At 42.7% G+C, this 25,381-nt stretch overlaps 1 protein-coding gene and 1 pseudogene across 1 annotated transcript in view; both read right to left on the minus strand.

Annotated features, from left to right (window-relative positions):
• Positions 1-6,639, minus strand: part of ANXA13 (annexin A13) — a 50,677-nt gene extending 44,038 nt beyond the window's left edge. The window contains exons 1-2 of the mRNA XM_042924236.1: positions 6,625-6,639; positions 5,122-5,244 (exon numbers count right to left, since the gene is read on the minus strand). Of these exons, the coding sequence (XP_042780170.1) occupies positions 5,122-5,244; positions 6,625-6,639 (138 nt within the window). The remainder of the gene's footprint in view (positions 1-5,121; positions 5,245-6,624) is intronic.
• A 13,139-nt stretch (positions 6,640-19,778) lies between these two features.
• On the minus strand, positions 19,779-20,559 carry LOC122210607 (annotated as a pseudogene).
• Between the last annotated feature and the right edge of the window lie 4,822 nt (positions 20,560-25,381).

Raw genomic sequence — 25,381 nt, forward strand, 5'->3', positions numbered from 1 at the left:
TCAGTGATCTATCAAAAATATGCGTGGTGCGCCTGTTATGTGTCAAGCCCCAGTGATGGAGCCCTGATGAGCATGAGCGGTGGCAGTGCGGGCCCTGCAGAAGCTCCCGGCCAGGGGGAGGGGCTAGCAGCTGCACAGGCAGGTGATGTTTGACGGATTCAGTGCTCTGCAGGGCAAGAGGCTTCTTGTACCTCTCTGCACGTACTCTGGCACCATAAAGATTGCCCTTCTGCACCTTAGGAAGCCTCTCCCACTCCTTCCTCCCACACAGAATCACTCTCTCCCCTAAGTTTTGGACGTGTTTCTATTAGTGCATTCGTTGCACATCGTTGTAATTGTTTACTTGTTTGCCTCCCTTGCTAGACTGTGAGCCATTCAGAGGGCATGGACTGTGCTCTTTTATTCCTCTTTTTATCAGTGGTGCCTCAAACAGCACCTGGCTCATGGGAGTTTCTTTAAAAAAAAATGTGTTGAACTGATAACGAGGATGAAGAGTGGTTTCCTTCCTCTGTTGGCAGAGGGACTCGAGCTTACTTTTCTCCATGCAGCGCTAGGATGAATTGTGGGAGAGACTGCAGCCTGGGGTCAGTGGAAGGGGCAGAATGGGGCAGTTCCCTGGACTGCTTTTGGTGTCAAAGGCCCTGGAGGAGGGTGTGGGACTAAGTAGGCTTTAAAAGCCATCATCCGGGCATCTCTGCAGGCTGAGTGATGGGAGTGGTTCAAAGCTGGGGCACAGCTCCAGCCTACGCCTGTGAGAGACTTTTGCTTCAAAGTTGATTTTCTTCCTTTCTTTTTTTCCCCAAAGTTTATGTATTTATTTTGAGAAGGAGCGAGGAGCGGGGGAGGGGCAGAGAGAGAGAGAGAGAGAGAGAGAGAGAGAGAGAGAGAGAGATTCCCAAGAAGGCCCCACACTATCAGCACAGAGCCCAATGTGGGGCTCGATCTCATGAGCTGTGAGATATGACCTGAGCCAAAATCAAGAGTCAGATGCTTAACTGATTGAGCCACCCAGGTGCCCCTCAACACTGATTTTCAAACTTGAGTGTACATCAGAATCACCCGGAAGGCTTGTTCAGGTGCAGTTGCTGGGCCTTTGCCCCAGAGGTTCTGATTCCATAGATCTGGAGTGGGGCCTGATAATTTGCATTCCTAACAGATCCTAGGTTATTCCAGTGATGGCCTGGGGGCCACATTTGGGCACATCCCTGCACTAGAGGAACACATGACATAAGACCCATAGTTCTCAACTTTGGGTGCATTAGAAATTAGTTGTGGAGTTTTTAAAAAGTACAGATACAGGAGAACCTTACTCACACATTGGTCGGGGTGGGGGGTGTAACTGGTCATAGGGATTTGGACTCCAAATGAGTAAAACATTGGCTTGAGTAAGCCTTTCCCATAAAACATAATGAACTGATGAGTTGATCACACGTTTATTGAGCATTTGCTATGTGCTAGGGTTTGTGTCAGTAATGGGGATACAGAGATGAACAAGACACTGTCCTAGCCCCAGTGAGCCATCAGTCCAGTCTGGGGAGGATGTGTGAACAGCTAGTTCTAAAATCCTGTGGGAGGGGAGTGATGACATTGTACACAGAGTAGCATGGAAACACTAAAGGGGAGCATCAGATCTAGGGGAAGAGGAGGAAGCTCAGGATCGGGGGTAAAGAGGAGATAATGGTCCACTTCAACAGATTTAGAAATCCCAGTAGGTTAGCATCTAGTTGGTATAATGTGAAGAATTTCTACCTAAATCCAAATCCATGCTTCACCTCTCCGTGGTCAAATTACCTCATCTCTCCATGCTTCACTTTCCCCAGATTGCAAAGGGGATAATAATCCTGTCTCCCTCACAGAGATGTGTGGACCAAAGGACCAAAAGGACACGTGTACATGGGGGACTTGGTAGAGTCAAGGGCTCAGAGTTCATGCACACAGCCCGGGCTCCCAGAGCAGCTCACAGTCTAGCAAGCGCTTGAGAAATGTCAGTTATCCTCATCATCCTTCCAGAAGGCCCCCTTGAAGCCTCCAGTTATGCCCGCCATCACTGGGAATTTGAGTTCTGGCTGCTGTACAGCAGGGCAAGCATCTGCTAGATTCCATCCCCTACACCAAGTGGCCAACCGCCCCTCCCAGGCTCCTACAGCGTTAAAGCTCTTGTGTCAGTTTTTCAGTTTGCAAGTTCTTCCTTCCATTGGTATATTTGTCCTTGGCAAACTTTACCCCCACCTTTAAATGACTTTAAAATGTGGGCGCCTGGGTGGCTCAGTCGGTTAAGCGGCCGACTTCGGCTCAGGTCATGATCTTACAGTTCATGAGTTCGAGCCCCGCGTCGGGCTCTGTGCTGACAGCTCAGAGCCTGGAGCCTGTTTCCGATTCTGTGTCTCCCTCTCTCTCTGCCCCTCCCCCATTCATGCTCTGTCTCTCTCTGTCTCAAAAATAAATAAACGTTAAAAAAAAATTTAAATGACTTTCAAATGACTGCTTTTTATCTTCCAGAGACAAGAAACCCCTAAAGCCAACATTGTGTGTGATTGTGTCTCAAATGCAGCCAACTTTGAGTGGGAGGCTTGTTTTTAAAGGAAGAAGGTTTGCTTTAGTGCATGCCCTGTTTTGACATCAGAGGCCCTTTTTGTTTCCTTCTATACCCACGGTGGTGTTCAGGACTAATTTGGGGGGGATAAACGATTTCCTGATGGGAGAGGTAGGACTGTGTGGTCTTAGTTTCTTTCGTGGTTTCTTTAGGGTTTGAGAATCACACTTCAATGCACACTCTCGGTTAAAGCCATACTTACGTGATCCCAAACTCCCAGCCACATTTTTACTTCCCTCCAGAGCCTACCTTCTTTTCCCAGGCATCTGGACCTATTCCCACCTCGTGTGTGGCTCCTGGGTGTTCCTAATCCACCTGCCTCGGAGCTTGCCTGTTCATCTGCTCCAAGTCCCAAACTGTTTTCCATTTTAGACAATGTTTCCATTGGCTAAATATTGGCACAAGCAAGTCATAAAATGTGGCATGCTCACAAACACCGTGGCAGATCGCTGAGCAGATGTTCTAACATTTACCAGTCGGTTTTCACTTATGGACATTTATAATGACACCCGCTTTCATTGGCGGTATGCTGCTCTGTTCTTGTAAGAATAGTGTTATGCTCCAGTTCCGCGTTTCTCAAACACAGCTGCACGTTTGGAACCACCTGGGGAGCATTTGCAAATCCCAGTGCCCAGGCCAACCACCAGACCAAGTAATTCAGACTCTCTGGGGGTAGAACTCAGGCCTCGGTGTTTTTTAAAACTCCCCCGGTGATTCCAATGTGCGGCCAACTGTGAGCACTCATTCCCCAGTTTGGTGCTTCTCAGACTGTACTGTGCATAAGAATCACTTGACGATCTTGCTAAAACGCAGATCTGATTCGGTAGGTCTTCAGGAGCTTTGGGTTCTGCATTTCTAACAAGCACCCAGGCCATGTAGATGCTACTCCTAGTCCAGAGACCACACTTGGAGTAGCAAGGCAAGTCGTGCCTAGTGCCTTGAAAATAATTTTCCAGAAATCATGTGTCCTCTTGAGTTTGTCCATGGCTCCCTCCCTATTGCTCTGCCCATACGCCACAGCCACACTCCAATGGTGAAGGGATTTCACTATTGATTTCAATTTTCTATTTTCCTCCAGATAGCGATTCTTCTGAAAACAACCCACACAAGAGAAGAGTCATCTAGCTAAATCTGAGCAGATTTTCCTGTGGATCTTATTTTTCTGTCTATGCACAAAGCTCACTGAGCACAAGTTCATGTCCTCTAGGCTAAGCAAACTCTGAATATTGCTTGATTAGCAAATGATAGTAATCGCGATTATTACTGCTCCAAATAGGTTAATCACAAACACGATGTCTTCAGTTGAAAAGAATCATTAATGATGGCAAAGGGATTGGGGGAAAGCGCAAAACAAAAAAGTAAATTTTCAATTCTCAGAATTGGCTAGGAAGCCCTCTGTATCACAGCACCTTGGAAAATGTAATTTCCTGGCCAATATCCTACTGGCTTTGGAGTATTGTTTGTCAAGCATCTGTCTGTGCATCCTGGTCTGTGGACATATCCTTGGGACTTTGTAACTTTCCTAGTAGGCTTTTAAAATATGTATTTACTGCTGGTAATAACTTAAAAACTAAATATAAAGCATATTGAGTCATTAGGATGACCGAGGCTAGCACATGATTTCAACGCCTGCATTTGTGTTTCTATTTATGAATGTGTATATGCCGAATAGCCATATTTTAATTGTTGCAAGCGAATGATAAAAGAACAGAGAACAGAGGGAGGTTTAATACAAAAATCACACATTTTAGCCAAGAGAAGCCCCGATTGTTTTATAGGGAGTCTTACAAACAAAAGTTTCTCAGTTTTGGATAGAGAAACATAACAGTAAAACTAAGAAATCACATCATATTTTAGACATGCTGCAACACAGAAGAAACCACATTATAGCCATCAGGACCATTTTAACATTGAGTGTAGTCATTTAATCCCGGCAAAATAACATGGTCTATTATGCTAAATCAATAACATGCATTTATTTGCACATTAGCAACTTGTATTTTACTAGTATTTAATTTTATATATTTGTTTTGGTTATGTAACTGCTTCAAAACTACCAGCATTATAGTTTGAAGCTTGTACATGTTCAAGTAACTTTCTAATACGAGTAATTCAAGTCATTACCAGGACGGTTTTCTGTCCAAAAAGGTTTTGCATTTACTTATTTTGAAACACAGTCTTAGAACATATTCATTCCTTGTGCAATGTTAAATTCCATTAGTATTTTCTAAAATGTCCTACTGGCCATACTATAGCACCATGCTCTCCATTGTAAGGCACTATTAAGGGGACACCGATGGGAATGGAAACTGAGCTCCTAGATTACATTTTTACATTAGCTACAAACATTGAAACAGACATTTGTTTGTGTGGGGAAAGATTTCTTTGCTTGGAAGTAATGCCTGATGATGACATTTTCAGGCCAGAGGATTGTGGAGGATCCACTGTGACAAGTCATTGGTGAATAATACTGGGCCCACGAGAGAGCCCAGTCATACCTATGATTTGGAGGGAAAATCAGTGCTTACAGGCTGTTGGGCCTCTGGCTCTCCATTCCCTGGTGCGTGGCTGAGAGGCTTCACGGCTGCTGAGGGTTGGATGTCCCCTTTGGGCAAATGTTGACTACCTTCTGAGAGGGAGTAAGACTGGCTCTGAAGATTCAAAAAAGAGATACATAAAAATGCTAGACCACTCACACAAGCCAGAGGCCCCATGGGGTTGACATTCAAAAGATGAAAATGTCCTCCTGAACTGCTATGGCAGGGACCACTTATTCCTGAGGCCCTCTGTGGCTATCAGCAATATCTTAAAAGTAAGCTTCAGGGGCAGCTGGGTAGCTCAGTTGGTTAAGCGCCCGACTCTCAGTTTCAGCTTAGGTCACGATCTCACGGTTTCATGAGTTCGAGCCCTGCATTGGGCTCCTGCTGACAGTGCAGAGCCTGCTTGGGATTCTGTCTCCCTCTCTCTGCCTCTCTCCCACTCACGCTGTCTTTGCCTCTCTCAAAATAAATAAATAAACTTAAAAAAAAGTAGGCTTCAGTTTCTCTGAAAGATATACTGAATGTAAGGCTCATAATCTTGACTAGCAAGAAAATGTTATCTACAGAAGATTTTAAATATAACACCTCCCCAAAGAAGATATTTGTAGGCTTGCAACCATTGAGTGCAAATTTAGTTTATAGCAAAGGGGAAAAAACCTTCATAAACAAAGCGATAGTTTACAGAACATTTTTGAATTTTTTTGTCTTTGCTTCTAGTTTACATACAATAAGTCATTTCTTGCCAGGGGAAGCTACAGTTGGTGCAGTAAAACCTTATTAAAATTTTCATTGCAACAGTTTTAGATATACACTTTTCAATGTAAAAAAAAATCACAATTTAACTCAGACCTGCCTTGTGTGTCGTTGGTTTCAAATGGTAGTATTTTAGTCAATTTTTAGTCATTAATAGTTTATAGACACAGTATTCACATGAGCGTAGACATTTCAGAATAAAAACCTAAATGTTAAGTCCATTCCTTGGATATCTGCAAATATCTGAATATTTGATGCTGCTTAGAACTAATACTGCTTAGAAATAATATTTTCACTTTTCAGTCCAAGTTCTATGGCCTTGGCCTCATAGGAGTACTTTTACCTTGGTTTACAGATATTTGTAACATGAACCTGTCTTCCCCACAAAACCCTTATGGGCAGAGCCTACCAGATTTTGTGCAACTTTGCTACAACTAACAGCTTTAATCATACATTCCACAAACACGTATTAACCATTTGCTCTCTGTGGGGCACTGTTTACTATCTTGTTTTAAATACTTCTCTTTAGCCTCTCCTGAGAGATTTTTGACCAATGGAGAAAAAAATATATTCCAAATGCATTTTAAAAGCATGGTATGCTGTTGTGAAAACCAACAGTGAAGAGTAATCACAATGGTATAGTGCAAAATTATTAATCACGATTTCATAGTTCAAATTTCTCCACATGCTAACTAAAATGAAAACTTTGTTTGATTCCCAAAGAAAATAAATACTTACATGACGATTGCCCATTTTCGTTTTTCTAAGATAGTTGTTCTGTATTTCATTAAGAGATCAGGTCTCCTTCAGGCCAAGTTTATAATAGTTTTCCCAGGGCGTAATATCTCTTGTGTTTAATAAGTAACTTTTGGCATTGAATTTGAATACATTATTGGGGATGGGTAGGGAGTGGTGATAGCTACAAATGAGCTTAAGCTTCCCAAGCTACTTTGTAGACCATCTTTTTAAAATAAAATATTTATTAATACATCAAGTATGGGCTTTTTAAGTTGAATAGAGAGCTGCTTTTCGACTAAAGGGCTAAACCTGTCTCACTTCTGGATTATTGAAAGGGTCATAATTTGTTTATTTCGGGTGTTTATTTAAAATTTTATAGCTTGTAGTAATAATAGCATTAACCAAACAAGACTGAAAAATCTTACCATCTTACTAATATCACCATTATTATTACACAGAATCTTTTTGAGGGCAAAATTGAGTTATGTTAACATCATCTTTATAATCTAGCTGGTTTTTGAATTAAAAAGTAATATGTGCAGATGGTAGTTTTTTTTCTAATAGTGTGAAAAGGTACTGTGAAAAGTAAACCTACTGACTTCCCAGGCCCTCCTCCTGGTGGCTTCTTGTGAGTCCTTCCAGAAATTGTTTGCATACACAGCCCTGTCTGCCTGTCTATTTATCTTTCTTTCTTTCTTTCCTTCTTTCTTTCTTTCTTTCTTTCTTTCTTTCTTTCTTTCTTTCTTTCTTTCTTTCTTTCTTTCTTTCTCTGGACTGTGTTTTTTTGTTTGGTTTTGTTTTGCTTTGTTGTCAACACATGGGTTTATACAATGCATTCTTTTCCATGCCTTGTATGCTTCATATACTAAAGACATAATATGACACGGACACATTTCTTTTTCAGTGACCACATAGTAGTTTACTATGAATATGAACCAAACCTTACATCATCAGTCCACTATTCAAGGTCATTTTGGGTTTTTTGTGTGAGTATTTTCATTTATACATCTTTGCCTGTGTGTGCGTGTTTATCTATAGAATAAAATCTAAAGATGTAATTGCTGGACAAAGAGTAAATGCATTTACAATTCTGATGGATCTTGCCCAGCTGTCCTCTGCACAGGTATTGAAACATTGAACTACTCTCAAAGTCCAGCTAACCCATGAGCCTGACTTCATTTTTAAAAATTAATTAATTTAATTATTTTGTGAGACTGACTTTTTTATTTTTATTTTTTTTAAATGGTTATTTATTTTTGAGAGAGACAGACACAGAATGCGAATGGGTTAGGGGCAGAGAGAGAGGGAGACACAGAACCCGAAGCAGGCTCCAGGCTCCGAGCTGTCAGCACAGAGCCCAACGCAGGGCTCGAACTCACCAGCTGTGAGATCATGACCTGAACCGAAGTCAGACGTTCAACAGACTGAGCCACCCAGGCACCCCAGAGACTGACTTTCTAAAGACAAAATGTATATCCCCCTAAAATAATATGCCAGTGTCCATATTTTTCTACATACTGGCCACACTAAATATTATGAGAGTTTTTCATTTCTTCCAATTTCAAAGATGAAAAATGGTTATCTCAGTGTTTAATGTACATTCCTTTCTTTTGATATTCTTTTTGTTTCTATATAGCATCATTTTAATTTTTTTTTCCTGTAAATTTTTACTTAAATTCTAGTTAGCTAGCATATAGTGTAATACTGTTTTCAGGAGCAGAATTTAGTCATTGATCACTTACATTCTTTTGATATTCTTGATATTATATATCACTTCCCTTAAAAGTCATTTGCATGAATTTTTCTGTGGTCTCCTTATGTCCTTTATTTTTATTTTGAGTTATAAGTCTTTTCGTTATTTATTTATAACAACATTTTATAATAAGATCTAGGCCTTTGTCAAATGTAACAATTATTTCCCCCCAATTTGTTGTTCGTCTTTTGTTTCTGTTTGAGTGTGTTTTGTGCATATATGTGTGAGTGCAAAAAGCGTTAGTTTTTATGGATGTATTGACTTGCTTAGAAAAACATCTCTACATTGAGATGGTCAAAACTTCTTGTACATTTTCTTCAAGTTTTTTAATGGCTTCTTTTTTAAAGGCTTACATCTTTGATCCATTGTAATTGACTTGATGTAGAATAAGGAAAGAATGGATTCAGATTTAGTTTTGGTTATTCAATAAAGCTTAGATAGTTATTAAATAATTCATTGTTCTTCATCTAGCCCAAGATTCCATCTTTATTTATTTTTTTCAAGATTCCATTTTTTTATGCTAAATTCCCATATAATATAGTGTTAAAAATTCTGGTAGGTTTATTAAATTCTGATTGTATATATTTATACTTTTGTTCTTTCACCTTTATCTATTGAGTGCCTTGGATGTGCTAATTGGTAGGACTATAACGGGGAGCAAGATAGATTTGAATTTTCTCTTCCTAGAATATAGTCCAATGGAGGAGCTATTCAAAAAACAAACCATTACAACATATTGTACAGCCTGTGAAGAAAATCAACAGGATGCTATGATAGAGGATAGTGTGTGTGTGTGTGTGTGTGTGTGTGTGTGTGTGTGTAATTTACTTTAAAAAGAGGTAAGGCTCTTCAAGGAGATAACATTTAAGCTGTGAACAAAAGGATGAGAAGGAACCCATCATTTGAAAAGAGAGTGTTCTAAATCAGATGCTCATAGTTTACGCTGAGGATCAGAAATAAGAAAGAGCTTTGCTAATTGCAGGAAAAGAAAGATGGTGAGTGAGGCTGGATTCTACAATGCGCCAGGTGGGGGGACAGGTGCAGGAGGCAAACAAGACAAAACCCTCCTCCAGGAATTTGCAGTGAATGTGGGGGGAGGGGAATGACAAGAAGACATGAATTAGCAACTTAGACTTTGACCATTCTCTATGATTTTGGCCTTGAAGTGTCTAATTTGGGCTCTGCAGCCCAAATTGGGACTCCCAGCCCCAGACTTTTCAGGGACAACTTGTCTTGCTCCATGTCTCTCTGCTGGTTTGGAACCACCCTCTGCGTCACTAACCCTTCCTAGAGTGCTTGATCAGTGCAGTCTCCCTCCCTCCCTTCCTCCCTTACCCCAGGCTGTCAAAGCTCAAAGTTCAGGAGGAACAGGGCAATTTCGTGTGCAATGATCGAAGTGGAGATAAGTTCTGTTTAGGGCTCACAGGAACTGGTACAGTAGAGATATAGTTTATGGCCCCAGGGAGGTGAGATAGAAAGCTTAGAAGCCAAGTGAGAAGTTGACAGACCCTTTTATTTTTCTAGAATGCCACCACTATAGCCACCTCTTGATAATTTCACTTTGCCCCTGCTCAAGTTTGGATCTGACTGGAACAGAGCTGTTCTAGTGTGATCTTCTTTCTGCTTCCCCAGCTGGATGGGCCCACAGGAAGGTGGCTGGAATAATTCCCAGCAAGAGCAGCAGGAGGAAGGAAAGGGAATTCCCTGTGACCCCAGGTCATTTCTGGGAGGTTGTCATGGTTGGGGGCCCAGCGGGAAAGGAGAGGATCTGCCTGGGAAAGATGGGAAAGAAGAGTAAGCAGACATTTTAGGAGAGAGGGCACAGAACAGTGAGGGAAGGGTTTTTGTTTGTTTGTTTGTTTTACTATCATCTTACAGATTTAGTGATTCCAAATTATTTCAGGTGCCTCATATTTTTCTCTACTAGACCTCTACTAGGTCTGTTCATTTACATCTCTTGAACTTTGGTGGTTTTCTTTTTTTTTTTTAATGTTTATTTATTTTTGAGACAGAGAGAGACACAGTATGAGCAGGGAAGGGGCAGAGAGAGAGGGAGACACAGAATGTGAAGCAGGCTCCAGGCTCTGAGCTGTCAGCACAGAGCCCGACGCAGGGCTTGAACTCACGAACTGTGAGATCATGACTTGAGCCGAAGTCGGACGCTTAACCCACTGAGCCACCCAGGCGCCCCGAACTTTGGTGGTTTTCAAAGTGGTGATGTCAGCCAAAGTTCTAATCTCCTTCTAACCTTATGGGTCTCCATAGCAAGTCATAGATCAGTCTTGTCAAAGAAAGTCTCTCCTTCTGTATCACCCACCAAGGTTAAGCTTCTAACACTTCTTAACAGTGTCATTTATGGGACACCTGGCTGGTTCAGTTGGTTGAGTGTCTGACTCGTGATTTCAGCTCAGGTCATGATCTCACAGTTCATGAGATTGAGCCCCACATGAGGCTCCATGCTGACAGCATGGACAGAGCCTGTTTGGGATTCTCTCTCTCTCCCTCTCTCTCTCTGCCTTCCCCCCTCAAAATAAATAAATGAACATTTTTTTTAAAAAGGTCATTTATAGGGGCACCTGGGTGGCTCTGTCTTTTAAGCATCTGACTTCGGCTCAGGTCATGATCTCACAGTTTGTGGGTTCGAGCCCTGTGTGGGGCTCTGTGATGACAGCTCAGAGCCTGGAGCCTGCTTCCAATTCTGTGCTCCCTCTCTCTCTGCCCCTCCCCTGCTCACGCTCTGTCTCTTTCTCTATCTCAAAAATAAATAAACACTTTTTAAAAAATGTCATTTATATATTTGTCATGGTTTAAATTGTATCCCCCAAAAGGCAAGTTGAGATCCTAATCCTCAGTACCTATAACTTTATTTGGAAATAGAGTCTTGGCTGATGTAAGCAAGTTAAGATGAACCCTTTAGGGTGGGCCTGAACCCATTATAACTGGCATCCTTATAAGAAGAGGAACACATGGGGGCGCCTGGGTGGCTCACTTGGTTAAGCGACCGACTTCGGCTCAGGGCATGATCTCACAGTTTGTGAGTTTGAGCCCTGCGTTGGGCTCTGTGCTGACAGCTCAGAGCCTGGGGCCTACTGCAGATTCTGTGTCCTCTCTCTACCCTCCCCTTTCTCTACCCCTCCCCTGCTCATGCTCTGTGTCTTTCTGTCTCTCAATAAATAAATGTTAAAAATTAAAAAAAAAAAAAAGAAGAGGAACACACCACGTGAAGACACAGACACACAGGGAGAAGGCCATGTGATGATGGAGGCAGAGGTTGGCGGGATTTAGGGTGTAAGGTGAGGGACGCCAAGGACGTCCAGCCACCATCAGGAGCCAGGAAGAGGCAGGGAAGTATTCTTCTCTACAGGTTTCAGAGGGAGCACGGCCCTACCAGCCCCTTGATTTTGGACTTCTAACCTCCAGAACTGTGAGACAGTAAGTTTCTGTTATCTTAAGCCACCCGATTTGTGGTACTTCGTTATAGTAGACTTGGGAAACTAATAAAACCTCTAAAAGAACAAAAACAAAACCCAAACTCACCAGCTGCTGCGATTACCGCAACACGTTGTGCTGTAGAATTTGTATTTAATAAAATTTCCGTTTAGAAAGACTTTGGGAGAATTTCATATTATGTAATCAAAAGACCATAAGTATTTCAGATTATTTTGTAGGCTTACCGTGCTCATTAAAATAACAAAAGCACACAGATGCTACTTTTCTAAAGATAGCAGTCAAGTTGCACATTTTTACAGGGATAATTAGCAGTATTTTATGGACGTCTGGTCACTTAGAGAGAACCCAAACATTATTGTTGATTTTTGGACTGATATTTTCCTCTATGTAAAAAAGCCAAAAAATGTTTGTCTTTTCGGCGTGTTTGTCTGTAGTTGTTTTTCCCTCCACATTAGTTCATACATTTTCAAGTGCAGAGGCAGGCCTGTTGCTTGGCGAGTCTTTGCATTGTCTGTGTAGAATGGCTACTTGACTGAGACAAAAACACTGGCATCTGCAGGCAGTGATTATAGCTGCTGACAACAGCTGTATTTCCACACTCTTCTACTTTTCTAGTATTAAAGACCCTGCAGGGCGCCTGGGTGGCTCCATTGGTTAAGCATCTGACTTCGGCTCAGGTCATGATCTCACAGTTGGTGAGTTTGAGCCCCACATGGGGCTCTGTGCTGACAGCTCAGAGCCTGGAGCCTGCTTGGGATTCTGTGCCTCCCTCTCTCTCTCTCTGTCCCTCCCCTACTCATGCTCTCTCTCTGTCTCTCAAAAAATAAATAAATGTTAAAAAAAAACAACTTAAAAAAAAAAAAAGACCCTGAAAGTAACACATTGTCCGGCAAGCATAAAAACAAACATCTCAAGGTATAAAAAGTCTTCTTAACTCAGTGACTGGTTAACCTGTACTTGTGCATTTGCCACAGGCAGGATACTGTGCTAAGCTAAGGACATGTGGACAATGTAGGCCATAGGTCTTATGTTCTTTTTTTTTTTTTTTTTAATTTTTTTTTTTTTAAATTTTTTTTTCAACGTTTTTTATTTATTTTTGGGACAGAGAGAGACAGAGCATGAACGGGGGAGGGGCAGAGAGAGAGGGAGACACAGAATCGGAAACAGGCTCCAGGCTCCGAGCCATCAGCCCAGAGCCTGACGCGGGGCTCGAACTCACAGACCGCGAGATCGTGACCTGGCTGAAGTCGGACGCTTAACCGACTGCGCCACCCAGGTGCCCCGGTCTTATGTTCTAGTAGGGGAAATAAAACATCCATGGAAGAAAAAATGCCTCGATTTGATAGAGCATTTTGTGGCAGAAGCACCATGGCACTGGGAGAGCAAAGACCTGGGTCTAGGGTGGTCTCGGTTACAACTTAGGAGTGTGCTCATATTAGAGTCACGCTCTCTCTGGTTCTTCGGTTACTGTTATATAAATGTAAGAATTGAACTCATCTCTACATTTACTTCCAGACCTAAAATACTACGAACAATTAGGAAGGCCTATTGGGACTCTTTGGGTTACAAGTGACTCAAAACTTGGCTCATAATAACTTAACAAACAAGGAATTTATTGGCTCGTACAACTGGAAAAGTTAGTTAGCTTCAGGTGTAGCAGGATCCAGCTACTCAATATATATCCCCAGGATCTATGGTCTCTCTTCACTTCTCAGTTCTGCTTGCTTCCCTCTCAGAGGGATCCTCCTTCTCAAGGGCAAGATGGCCGTCGGTGGGTCCACATTTTCTTCCTCACAATTCCAAATCCAGTGAAAAGAAAATGAGAACTTTCCTTTCCTCCAAATTCAAATACACACCCTGATCTGAATCCCTGGTGCCAATTAGTACTCATACTCTCTCTGAGCTGGCCACCGTAGCTGGGGGGGACGTAGTGAGGACTGGATTTCACGTCACCTCTAGAGCTGAGAGAGGAGTCAACCCCACCCAAACCATGTGGTCTGAGAGTGGAAGAAGGGGTGGGCACCCAGAGAAAACTTGTGTGCTCTTAATGAAAGAAGGGTGAATGTATGGTAGACTGCTTAAAGCAAGAGATGCCCATTGCAGAGGGCCAACAGAGCAGCATCAGGGAAGCAAGAGGAGACAATGAAAGGGAAACGGGAGAGATCCTGAGGATGGGAAGAGAGGTGGAAACAGTAGCCCAGAGTATTTTGAACCCAGTGAGAGGCTGAGATGCGACACCAGAGCCTCCAAAAGAGGAACAAAGTGCCCTTCCCTTGGAGCTGTCACTTCTGGTACAACTTTTTATGCATCCTCTTGGGCAGCCTGCCTGTGGTTGGCCACTGCTAGGGACATGCTCAACAGCTGCCCATGCACCCGTGCGATGCCCCCTCTCTAATGGCTCCATCCTTCCTGTGGATTTTGTCCTGTGAGCTTTGCTTCAGTGCTGGCTGATAGACAGGGCTCCACTGTCCGTCATTCCGTGAAGATGAGCCACCACGTTTGGCCTACACTGCAGAATTTCAGAACTCCACTGTCATTCATTAGCACATGTATCACTTGCTACATTGGGAGTATTATAACGCTGTGCTAAGCTCCACGGGGCAGAAGAAAGGAAGGTAGAAAACAAGGTGCTTTCCCTCCAAAAACTTAGCATTACCTTTCTGTAGGGAATAAGATACAAAAAAATAGTAGGAAACCAGGATGTAATTGATGTACAAAATGACTACTACAGACTATATTATAGACTCTTATAGACGAATACAGACTAATACAGGCTATTCTGTAACTAGTAGGTTACAGGAGTTGGGGGAGAAGAAATGGCAACCCAAAGGAATGAGGGAGGCTTTCATGGGGTCATGGGCCTCACTCTGGGAATGTGGAGTGGCCAGGGCTGGAAGGGCCTTGAGGGGAAGGGCATGGAGGGGATGGCATTGGAAGTGGTGAATGAGTAGGGAATGAGCAGGAGGTGGCCAGAGGGGCAAGGAGCAAGCTGAGGAGCTTGGGAAGTTAATCTAGATGGGAATGCCTGCCCTTGAATTCCTTGCAAAGGGGAAGCTATGGAAGAAGATCCAAGATTTCAAGTGCGAGTTGCCGGTGTTCAGTGCTGCCATCTTTAGTTATGGAACTGTGTAGGATGGAGCTGCTCTAGGAGGCAATGTGGGCACCCAGGTACCAGACAGCCTGCAGAGAGAAGAGTTTCCAGGGCAGGAGGAGGAAGAGCGCTGGATTTGGCTGAGAAGTCAGGGATGGCGCTGTTTGATCCATCCGCACAGAGGGATGGTAGTGTCTTGAGATGTGTGTGGGCAAAGGAAGCAGAAAGAGAATAGAAAGCTGAGGTCAGGACTTGGGAGGCACATTTGGAGGGTGGTGAGAAGACGTCAGAAGGTTCATCGGAGGAACAGAGACAGAAGGAGCAGAGACTAAGAGCAGAGCAAAGTTGGAAGACTGTGATGTCTCAAAAGGCAAGAATGTTTCAAGAGGGAAAGTAGTTAACGATGCTAAACGCACCTGAGAGAAATAGGAAGCAAACCAGTGTCTAAAATACGTTTTAATTGTACAAATTCACCTTACGGGTTTTCAGGAATATGCCTGTCACCTGACTGGAAGCCATCTTTCCTCAGTTTTAGTTTTTAATGACTAATTAATAATAAATAGATTCTTATTGAATTAATTTAATTTTTAAAGATTAGTAAATTTATTTTAACTTGTGTAAAGAGATTTGATTACAGTCCGAGTCGGTCTAACTGGGTTCAAGTAGAGCAGATAATGTCTCACAAGATCATGGAAGGACATATAGTTGTCCCCGGCCACCTCACCCTCGAGGCACTCTGCACCATGTTGCTTCTCTGGAATAAGCTTTTGTCTTTATGGCCTTTTGTGTTTATAACTGTAAAGCAAGGGGGTTAGACCAGTACCTTGTAAGGTTCCTTCTATCTTATAATCAAAGACTACTTTGATTATAAGATTTCAGGTAGGGCAATTTATTTAGTCCTTTCTTACCGAAATGTACTAGCATCAATGAAAAAACTTTTGTTGGTGTTGTTCCAAAGATTTGCTGATCTGTTAGCATTGCCTGCGTTAATGTGCAAAAGAATATTTTTATTTCTGACTTTTCATTTCGTGATTCTGGGCCAAGCAGTGGCCTATTTAGGAGCAGACTCCTATTACTTTCATGCCATCTTACAGCCTGTTCCATGTTAGAAATCAAATTGTGCTTTATAAGGTACACAGTGACTAAGATACCTGAGATAAGATGTCTTTGCTCCCCCCACCCACCCACATTTTGGCTCTGTTTTCCTGGCTGACTTCAAGACCTGAACTTTTTATAAAGGTACATATTGAAAGTTATTTGTTCCGAGGCCCTTTGCTCTTTCAAGGACCACAACATGTGTGGGCTCCCCTCAGGAGCTTTGTAAACTTTATTTGATGATGTACACACTGCCAAAGGTAGACTACTGCAGTGCCATAAAAATTGTTTTCAGCCTGCATTTCAGATCTCTCGAATATTCCAGATCTATCTTTAAATAAATGCTATAGAACATTGTGGTATTAGTTATGCATAGCAATAGCGGATAAATAATTAATAGAACAGGAAGCTAATAAATCACCTGCTGACCAATATGCCATAGAAAACATAGTTGCCAAGGGTGAAGTGATAAAGGTTACACATCACTTTTTAATAGATAACTAAGTCTTTCTAACCTTTCCTGAGAGTCAAGACTACTTACAGAGATGGAATTCTCAGAGTAACAATGGAATCAAGTGTTACGGGGAATTTAATTAGTAATTAGGTACAACGATGTATTTTATTTTCCACAATTTCATTTTTAAAATTCCCCCTTTTCATTCCACTCACATTTATCAGCCACCCCACCCCCCACTCCGCCCTGCCCCGAGAAGAGCAAGTTGAAATTTTGTGTTTCATTTCTGGCGTGCATGGTAAGTGGCTAGAAAACATGAAACCTTTTAAATTAGCAGTGAGGGAAGATACCTAGCCAGATGTTAATCACCCAGAGATGTTTAAGAGCTAGCTGAGAAAACCAACACATGGACAAAGTGATTATGTGCTAAGTAGATGCACAAAATGAATGGTGGTAAGAATTGAAAAAGACACTCCCCGCCCCCGCCCCCCCCCCCCGCCCCCCCGCCCTGCTAGCAAATATAAAAATCCCATACGGATTTTTTCTAATCCTTTTCTATGTAATAATATTCATTTGTTGTTGATTCAGTGCCATCAGGAGAATTCTGGTGGTTGGAGGGAGCCCTACTGAGGCAAGTGTTTAAAACTACTTACCACAATAAAGACTATTAAAAGGAACATTTTTATTTGGCTGAAAAGATACACAAAAACCTTGTAGAAAACTCAGCTGCATTGTATAGACATGTGGACATCACTCAAGGTCAACAATAGTGAAACCCCGGGTGGCTAATTATAGATATTGTATATGTTGCAGATTTTTTTTTTTTTAATTTGGTAGAATTTTGTCCACAGCAACCACCCCAGGTAAGATTATACTGTGGTAGCTGAAGAGAATCTAGGTGCCTGCGAGGCCAGAGAGGACTGGAATGGAGAGGAAGGCCAGAAGTCAGTGTACTTTGGGTTGGAAAGTATGCTGGTTAAATTTATGTTTTAACTTGACTGGGCTAAGGGAAGCCCAGATGGCTAGCAAAACATTATTTCTGGGTGGGTCTGGAAGGGTGTTTCCCAAAGAGATTAGCATTTGACTCAGTAGACTTGAGTAAAGATCTGCCCTCATTGAGGTGAGTACCAGCATCATCCCATCAGTTGAGTGCTCCCCCTCCTCCCCGCCAACCACATAGAAAAGGCAAAGGAAGGGCCGATTTCTGCTCTTTTTGCTTGAGCTGGGATGTCCATCTTCCGCCCTTGGACAGTGGTGCTCCCCGTTCTCAGGCCTTTGGATTTGCCCTGAATTACACCACTGGCTTCCTAAGTCTTCGCTTGCAGAGGGCAACTTGTGGGACATGTTGGGCTCCATAACTGTGTAAACCAATTAATATAATATAATATAATATAATATAATATAATATGTGTGTATGTGTGTATAGGTCAGTGATATGTATATTTTCTATTGATTCTGTTTTTCTGGAGAACTCTCAATAAAAGTTTTGTTTTGGTTTCTGGAGAACTCTTACAGAGTTTTGTTAAAGCACACAGAACTGAGTTGACTCATGGTTTTGGTAATTAGAGGTATTATCACCCACCCCTAGGCTTCATTCAACTTGACAACACAAGATGTTTTATAAATGTCTGCCAAACCCAAGCAAACCCAACTCTCTCCCTACTATATGCTGAGCACTGTGCAAATGCTAAAGATATAGGTGATAAAGACGTTACTGGTGTCACTGCACAATTGCTGAAGAGACACGTAAGCATCATTTTACACGATGTGGAAAGTGCTACGTGGAGGCTGTCCTGCTGTGAGGCCTGTGTACATCTGGACATTATTCTTGTTTTGTTTTGTTTTTTTTGAGGGGTGACACCGAGTTTATTGAATTAGATTTTTCTTTGTTTTAATCTTTTTTTTTTATTTGAGAGAGAGAGAGAAAGAGAGAGTACGAGTGGGAGAGAGGGGCAGAAGGAAAGAGAAAGAGAATCTTAAGCAGGTTCCACACTCAGCACAGAGACAGACATGGGGCTCAATCATGCAACCTAGGATCATGACCTGATCTGAAATCAAAAGTTGTCCGGACGTTCAACCGACTGAGCCACCCAGGTGCCCCAAATTAGAATTTTCTATTCACAACTGAGCTAATATCTACATGCTTGTCTACATGGGTACGTTAATCCTAATGAGTTTAGACTTACTATGAATGGGCTCAATCATAAAAAACACACACTCACTCACTAATTATCTTAAAACAGTAGTACATACATTACATACTCCTGTAAGGCCAGCTTTGATGAAAAACCTCTAGTTTCAAAGATTAGTCTGGTTTTGAAGATGAACCAAGATACACATTGTATGATTCTAAAATCTATTTCAGCCATTTTGTCCAGTTGCTATCTTTTTGGACTGCAGTATATGTTTTTTTAAAAGGACACAGACTAGGGGCACCATCCAGTGTTAACTTCAACCACAGCTTGGGCCCCCTCTCCACAAAAATCTTCGGCCAAGAGTTCTCCGTCGTCGTGAAGACTGAAAGGGCCCAATGATACTCTGGTAGCATGGTGGTAACAGAAGCAGGCCCGGGCCCTCCTTTGATTCTCCCACACTGCACATGGTTCTGAAATTGGAACATATACCGCCATACTTAAAAACTTTGGGACATGGACCATCAACTGATGAATGCATAAAGAAATTGTGGTTTATATACACAATGGAGTACTACGTGGCAATGAGAAAGAATGAAATATGGTCCTTTGTAGCAACGTGGATGGAACTGGAGAGTGTGATGCTACGTGAAATAAGCCATACAGAGAAAGACAAATACCACATGTTTTCACTCTTATGTGGATCCTGAGAAACTTAACAGAAGACCATGGGGGAGGGGAAGGAAAAAGAAAAGGTTAGAGAGGGAGGGAGCCAAACCATAAGAGACTCTTAAAAACTGAGAAAAAACTGAGGGTTGATGGGGGGTGGGAGGGAGGGGTGGGGAGGTGATGGGCATTGAAGAGGGCATCTTTTGGGATGAGCACTGGGTGTTGTATGGAAACTAATTTGACAATAAATTTCATATAATAAAAAAAAATTCAGGTTAAAAAAACAAAAAAACAAAAAAACCAAAAAAACTTAGGGACATGGAGAGTCAGCTAGAATAGGGGGAAAGAAAGTCATAGGTGGTGGGGGGGGGGTGTAGGTGGGCACATGTAGAGCCATGCTGATCTGTCCAACACCTGTGTGCGTGAGCTTTAACTAAATGAACTCAGGAGGCCAACAGCAGTAGACCTGCTCAATTCACCTTCCAAATCAGAACAACAAGACTTAAAAGCTCAGGCTTGCACTTTGCACCAGGCAGAGGTTTCGCCGGTGATGGGGAGCTCAGAAGCAGGATCTCTACTCGTCCTGCACAATCTGATGCATGCACACAGCACGCCCAGCAGCTGAATAGCTGCAAATGCCCGCACGACCCAGATGATACGCATCATGATTTCTCGTAGCTCCTTCACAACAAGAGCCTCGCATCCCTCGGCGTAGAGGTCGGAGCGGTGGGCCAGACCATTGGAGCTGCTGGTGGTCTCTCTGCACAGCTAAGAGGGACACTCTGGTTTTTGGTTTCCTTGAACCGGTCTGGATTGTCGCAGTCTGAATAGTTGTGAATTCCACAAGAGTGCAGCTATCTCTGTACGTGATCAGCAGCCGGGCTAGTGTCACTGGGGTTGGTTCCACTGTAGGCCTTATGAATGCTGCAGTCAACCTCCTTTTTCACCTTTGCTCTGTAAACGTATCCCCAAACCACTACAACAACTTCTGTGACAAAACCAAGAGTAGGTTGATGACAAACGTGGCGAGTCCGCATGGCTTTCTCGGATCGTGACCCGCGAGCCAATGAACCCAATAATGACGAGCAGGGCTCCTACAGCTATGATCACTACGGCGGGGATGAGAGAGTTCACATCTTCAAAGAAACGGTCCGGTTGTAGTCCTTGGAGGTGATAAAGACATAGCCTCCCGTGTAGCATAAAATGCCAGCTGCCCCCCCCCCCCCCCCCCGAAGATGAGGTTGAGAAACACCAGCATGGTCTTGGAAGAGGTGATGTTGTGCTGGCCCATGGTGCCTGCAGCCTGCTGGGAAGTGGACAGCATACATGGCACTCACTGCAGCCCCAGTGCCCTTGGGCGGGCCCAGCCCCAGCCCCGCCCCCACCCGCCCCGCCCCAGCCCCAGCCCCGCCCCCCACTCGCCCCGCCCCAGCCCCAGCCCCAGCCCCAGCTCCAGCAAACTCCAACACTCCTGGCTTGGGAGAGTCACTATTTCCTGGTTCCGCTTTCGACCAATGGGAGGCTGAAGACAGGAAGGAGCTAACAGATTCTTCACCGCTCTGCCCCACAGTAACTGTTTTGAGGTACAGTCGTTTCATATTGCTTCTTGAGAGGCATCACACAGGACTAAGCAACTCACTGTGTTTCCTTGAGAAGCTGTGGGCCTGTTGAAGGAACACAGTTCCTTATATTTGCTTTCTGGCCTTTCCTGCCTTATGTTGTTTCTCTTGTACTCTCAGTGCCCTGGGATTGTACTCCCAATAAAGTGTTAGCATGCACTGTATTCACCTGTTTGCTATAGAATTGGGGCTAAGACATTGTCTTTTAAAGGTCTGGAATATTATCCTATCCCTTGGTGCTATGGGGGGACCTAACCTAAGGTGAATGAGTAGGGGAGGAAGGAAAGGGAGAGGAAATCAGGGAAGGCCTCCAGAAGGAGGTAACCCTTGAACAGAGTTTAGAAGGAAAAGTAGGGTATCATTGGGCAAAGTGGGGTTAATAAAGGAGGATGAAACAACGCGAGCAAAAGGACAGAGACATGGAATTGTGTTATACTCAGGGACTAAAGTTTCTCCTTGGAAGGCTAGCAAAAAAATCTGGAAGTTCTGAAGTCTTACTAATATTGATTATTTATTATTGTTACTGCTACTTAATAATGTTTATAATTAATAGTATTATTACTGATTTTGCAGGAGTAGAGACAGGCTGCTTTAACTGCTCTCTCAGTTAAATCTTCCACTGAGGACACAGTAAGAGGTGAGAGCATTTAGGAATACCCTGGAGTTTGCATATGGTGGCCTGACAAATGAAGCTGACTGATAGGCATGTCCCCATCAGTGTTGCCCACACCATGGGTTATTGTCTAATTTGAATGGGTTGCCCATCAGATTCACACAAAACTCTAAATTCCTGTTTCCCTTGAAAAATCAGACCAGATAGCACAGGGTTTGTATCCCCACATGGATCTGATCAGCAGGTGCCTTTGTTAGGTGAAGTGCAGATGTTCAGGCTGACAGGGTCCTCACTACCCCCTGACTGGGCTTACGTTTCTCTTCCACATTCGTCTTGAAGTTCTTCTAGCATTTAAGTCTGCAATTCTGGGCATTCACTTACTACTGGGTCACTTGAAGTAGTGAGAACATTTCTGCCCCCTTAACCTCCCAGGGCTGGATGCACCTGGAGCCATGAGAGCTCATGTTGTTGAGACTGAGCCCATGGACCCCATGCCTTCTTCTTTTGGTCACCAGCTGCTGATTCAGACCCAGACAGGAGCACATCTGAATGTTGAAGCTGAAGGCTCATGCTCACACCTTAGCTGCAAAGGCAGCTGAGAAGGAGAATATTTGGCATTTATAGCTCCTCTGATGGGAGGCGGGCTCTGCCTCTAAGTAAGATCCGTAATGTTTAGACATTCAACAGTCAAATGAATGATAAAAGTCTACTAGAGAGGGGTTGGCTCTCGAAGAATGGAACGTCTCCCAGTGATCTTATGTGGATCTTATGTGGAACACAAAAAAACATTGTCACCCAGGTGCCCCTAGAGTACTCGTTTTTGTTCCAAGTGGTTTGTAGTCTAGGGGACAGTTCTCAATGTTGACATTATTGACATTTTGGGCCAGATAATTCTTTCTGTGTGTGTATGGGGGAGGGGCTCACCTATGGATTTTAGGAAAGCATTCCAGACCTCTACCCACCAAAGGTCAGTGGCATCATCTCCAGTTGTGACAACCAGAAATTGCCAGATCTTCCCTGGGGGCACAAATGGCCCCCTGGCTGAGAACTTCTGGTCTTGAGAATTCTGAAGTATCCCAGTGAGGAGATAATACCCACAGGATGAAATGAGGTGACTAAGCAGTTCTGGTATGTTCTCCTGGGTGTTGTTGCACGATATCGTGTCATTGTTTGTTATTTGCAGGTGTGTCTACCTTCTCATATCAGAAATATGCAGTACCAGCTTGTACCAGTTATCATCCTTTTAATGCCGTATGTGATAAACCTGTGTGGTTTACTTACAAAATGAACAGCCAGCTTCTTATTTTTCTAGAATCCAGTGGCATTATACTTGGCAGGAAACTACAAGTGATCTCAATCTCTTTACACATTTCTTTCTTTGACTGGGTGTTAGAAATTCTTTGAGGGGGGATCTCTGTAAAAATGGGACAGATTATAAACTAGGTCCATTTGTTTATTAGTATTTTATTTATTTATTGAGTTTTTGTGGTTTTTTTGTTTACTAGTATTTTCAATACAAAGATCAGTATTACGATCGTGATATATTAATATAGCATAAAACACTGAAGAGCTAAAGAAAGACAGCTCTTCCCTCAAGTGAGGTTTTCTGGTCACCAGGGTCTAACAAGAGCATCACTCAATCCTTTTTATTTTAGCGTGTTCTGGCCTCCATGGCATCTTCCATACCATTTCTTGCCAGCCCAAACACCTTCCCCTCCAATCCCTTAGGATCTATTCAGGCAAAAACACTACCTCCTCTGTGATTGCCTCCAGAATCCTTAATCAGAAGAGCCACTTTCTTCCACTAGACCCTTTATTGTCTTATAGTCATCATTGTATTCTACTTTGGTTTCATCAAATTAAGAACCTGGATTCTCAACCCTACAAAACTGTAAATCACTTAAGGGAGAGGATCATGCTTTATTCATCTCTATTCCCAAATAGTTACCATAGTTCTTCGCACATAGAAAGCACTTGGCAAATTTTTCTTGAAAGAATGTATCCTTTTGTTAAATTAATATTTCTCCAGAATCGGAAATCAATATTTGGCAGTGGGACAAAAATCAATTACTAACTCTATTTCTGTTGTTGGGCTGCAAGAATCAGGAGGGTGGTGAGATCCAGGCGGAGAATCTTCCCATCTTTCTCCCTGATGTACAGAGTGAGAGATTTTCCTCTGGGATTTTCTTTAGTCCCAGTTGTTGTTTGCTCTGTGTTTCTTTGACACTCGGGAATTAATTGCAGTCTTTCATGTTAATTCCATTGATCGAATCCATGAAGCAATCTTGCCCTCTATACTCTTTTAGCCCCGGTCAGGGTTGTCTGCCTAAACAACCTGTCTGCCACAGGAACTCAATCCCTCAAAGGACTCTCATAGTTCCCTTAGATACAGGCCCTTGGTAAGTCACAGTTGGGGCCTTCTTAGCCATCCCACTTTCTCAGTGGCCCATGGAACCCGCCATGCTTCCCCTCTTGACAAACCCTGCTGTTGTTTACTACCTGGGATCCTAATATGTGGCTACTGATACTATCTTGGAAGGCAGATAGTGAGGGACAGTCCCTCCAGCTCAGCCTTGCTCCTTCTTATCCTCCATGTGCAGAAAGTAAATCATGGCTCGGATTAAAGCTGGCAGGTGTTTGGGAGGTGAAAATGTTCACACGTGACTTTACAGACAACGAAAATGTAGCTGTTTTATTTTTGAAGATGGATTTTATTATCTTCACATCCTCACCCCACTGGGTAGTGTTAGGGGTGGGGAGTGGGGCCTTAAATCTACTAATTAAGATGCTCTTAAATCAACCTCTTTCTGTTTAAGTCCAGTCATCTCCCTGGGGTGGGAGGGGGAGGGGGTGGGGTGACTATTCCGGAAATACTCTACCTTGAAGAGTTCATCTTCCCCTTCTGTTTTTCCTCAAGATATGCCAGTGGGAACTAAAATAATTTAAAAAACCTTTCTCAACCAAGCCTAGCTTCCAAGACTACTACTGTCTTGCTCACTCAAAAATCCTACTTTTTATTTCCAATGGTGAACCTTGACTCTTTCCCTTTCTTTGTAGTAATCCTTATCTTCTCAAAGGCAAATGGATGATGTTGGCCTTTTAATTGATTTTTTTCCCCTGACGTTTGCTTTCTTGGGCCTACCTTTTACCTTTTACCGGGTACATGGTTCAGTTGGCTTCCTATTAAAAAAAAAAAAAGAAGAAAGAAAGAAAAGAAAATCACTATGCATTAAATCTATACCAAGTCTAAGAAGACATGTCACTAACTACATTTAACTATATCTTCACGAATTCTAAAAGAAAAGAGAATTCCACATTTCTGCAAAGTGAGAGAACAAATGTTTACAAAGACCTGGGCCAAGAAATAGATGATTTACATTGTTCTGGGATCAGTTGGAGATGTACCCAGGAAGGTATCTATCTCGGTCATGAAGCAGTTCCACCATATGTGAATTTAATCCCTGATCACAGTTTACACTAGTACATAAACTCTTCTTTATTGTTAGACAGTCAAGAGATTACATGTGGCTAAAGGTATAAAATTTGGATGACCTAATGTAAAAGGAAACAAAAAATACTTCATCTCAGCCAAGTTCTAAGCCACTGTGACAATACACCCAAATAAACTAAAACTATCTGAGATGGACCCGGGTGTAACACAAACTCAGATAATTTCCATTAGTCCAAGAGTGTGTAATTCTTTATTTCTCTCAGGGCTCTCCCAACATTATCGAGAGAAATTACGTCCTTAGTCTATATGAATGTGGAACAGATGCTTGTGTGTATTTGTTTACAAAAAAGCCTGGGGCAGACTGGGAGAATTTTTTTGCATATGCAAAGTAAATTATTTTGGCTGGTCATGGAATTATTGTGTTGTAGAG

This window comes from Panthera leo, chromosome F2, assembly GCF_018350215.1.
Source record: "Panthera leo isolate Ple1 chromosome F2, P.leo_Ple1_pat1.1, whole genome shotgun sequence".
Taxonomy (NCBI): Eukaryota; Metazoa; Chordata; class Mammalia; order Carnivora; family Felidae; genus Panthera; species Panthera leo.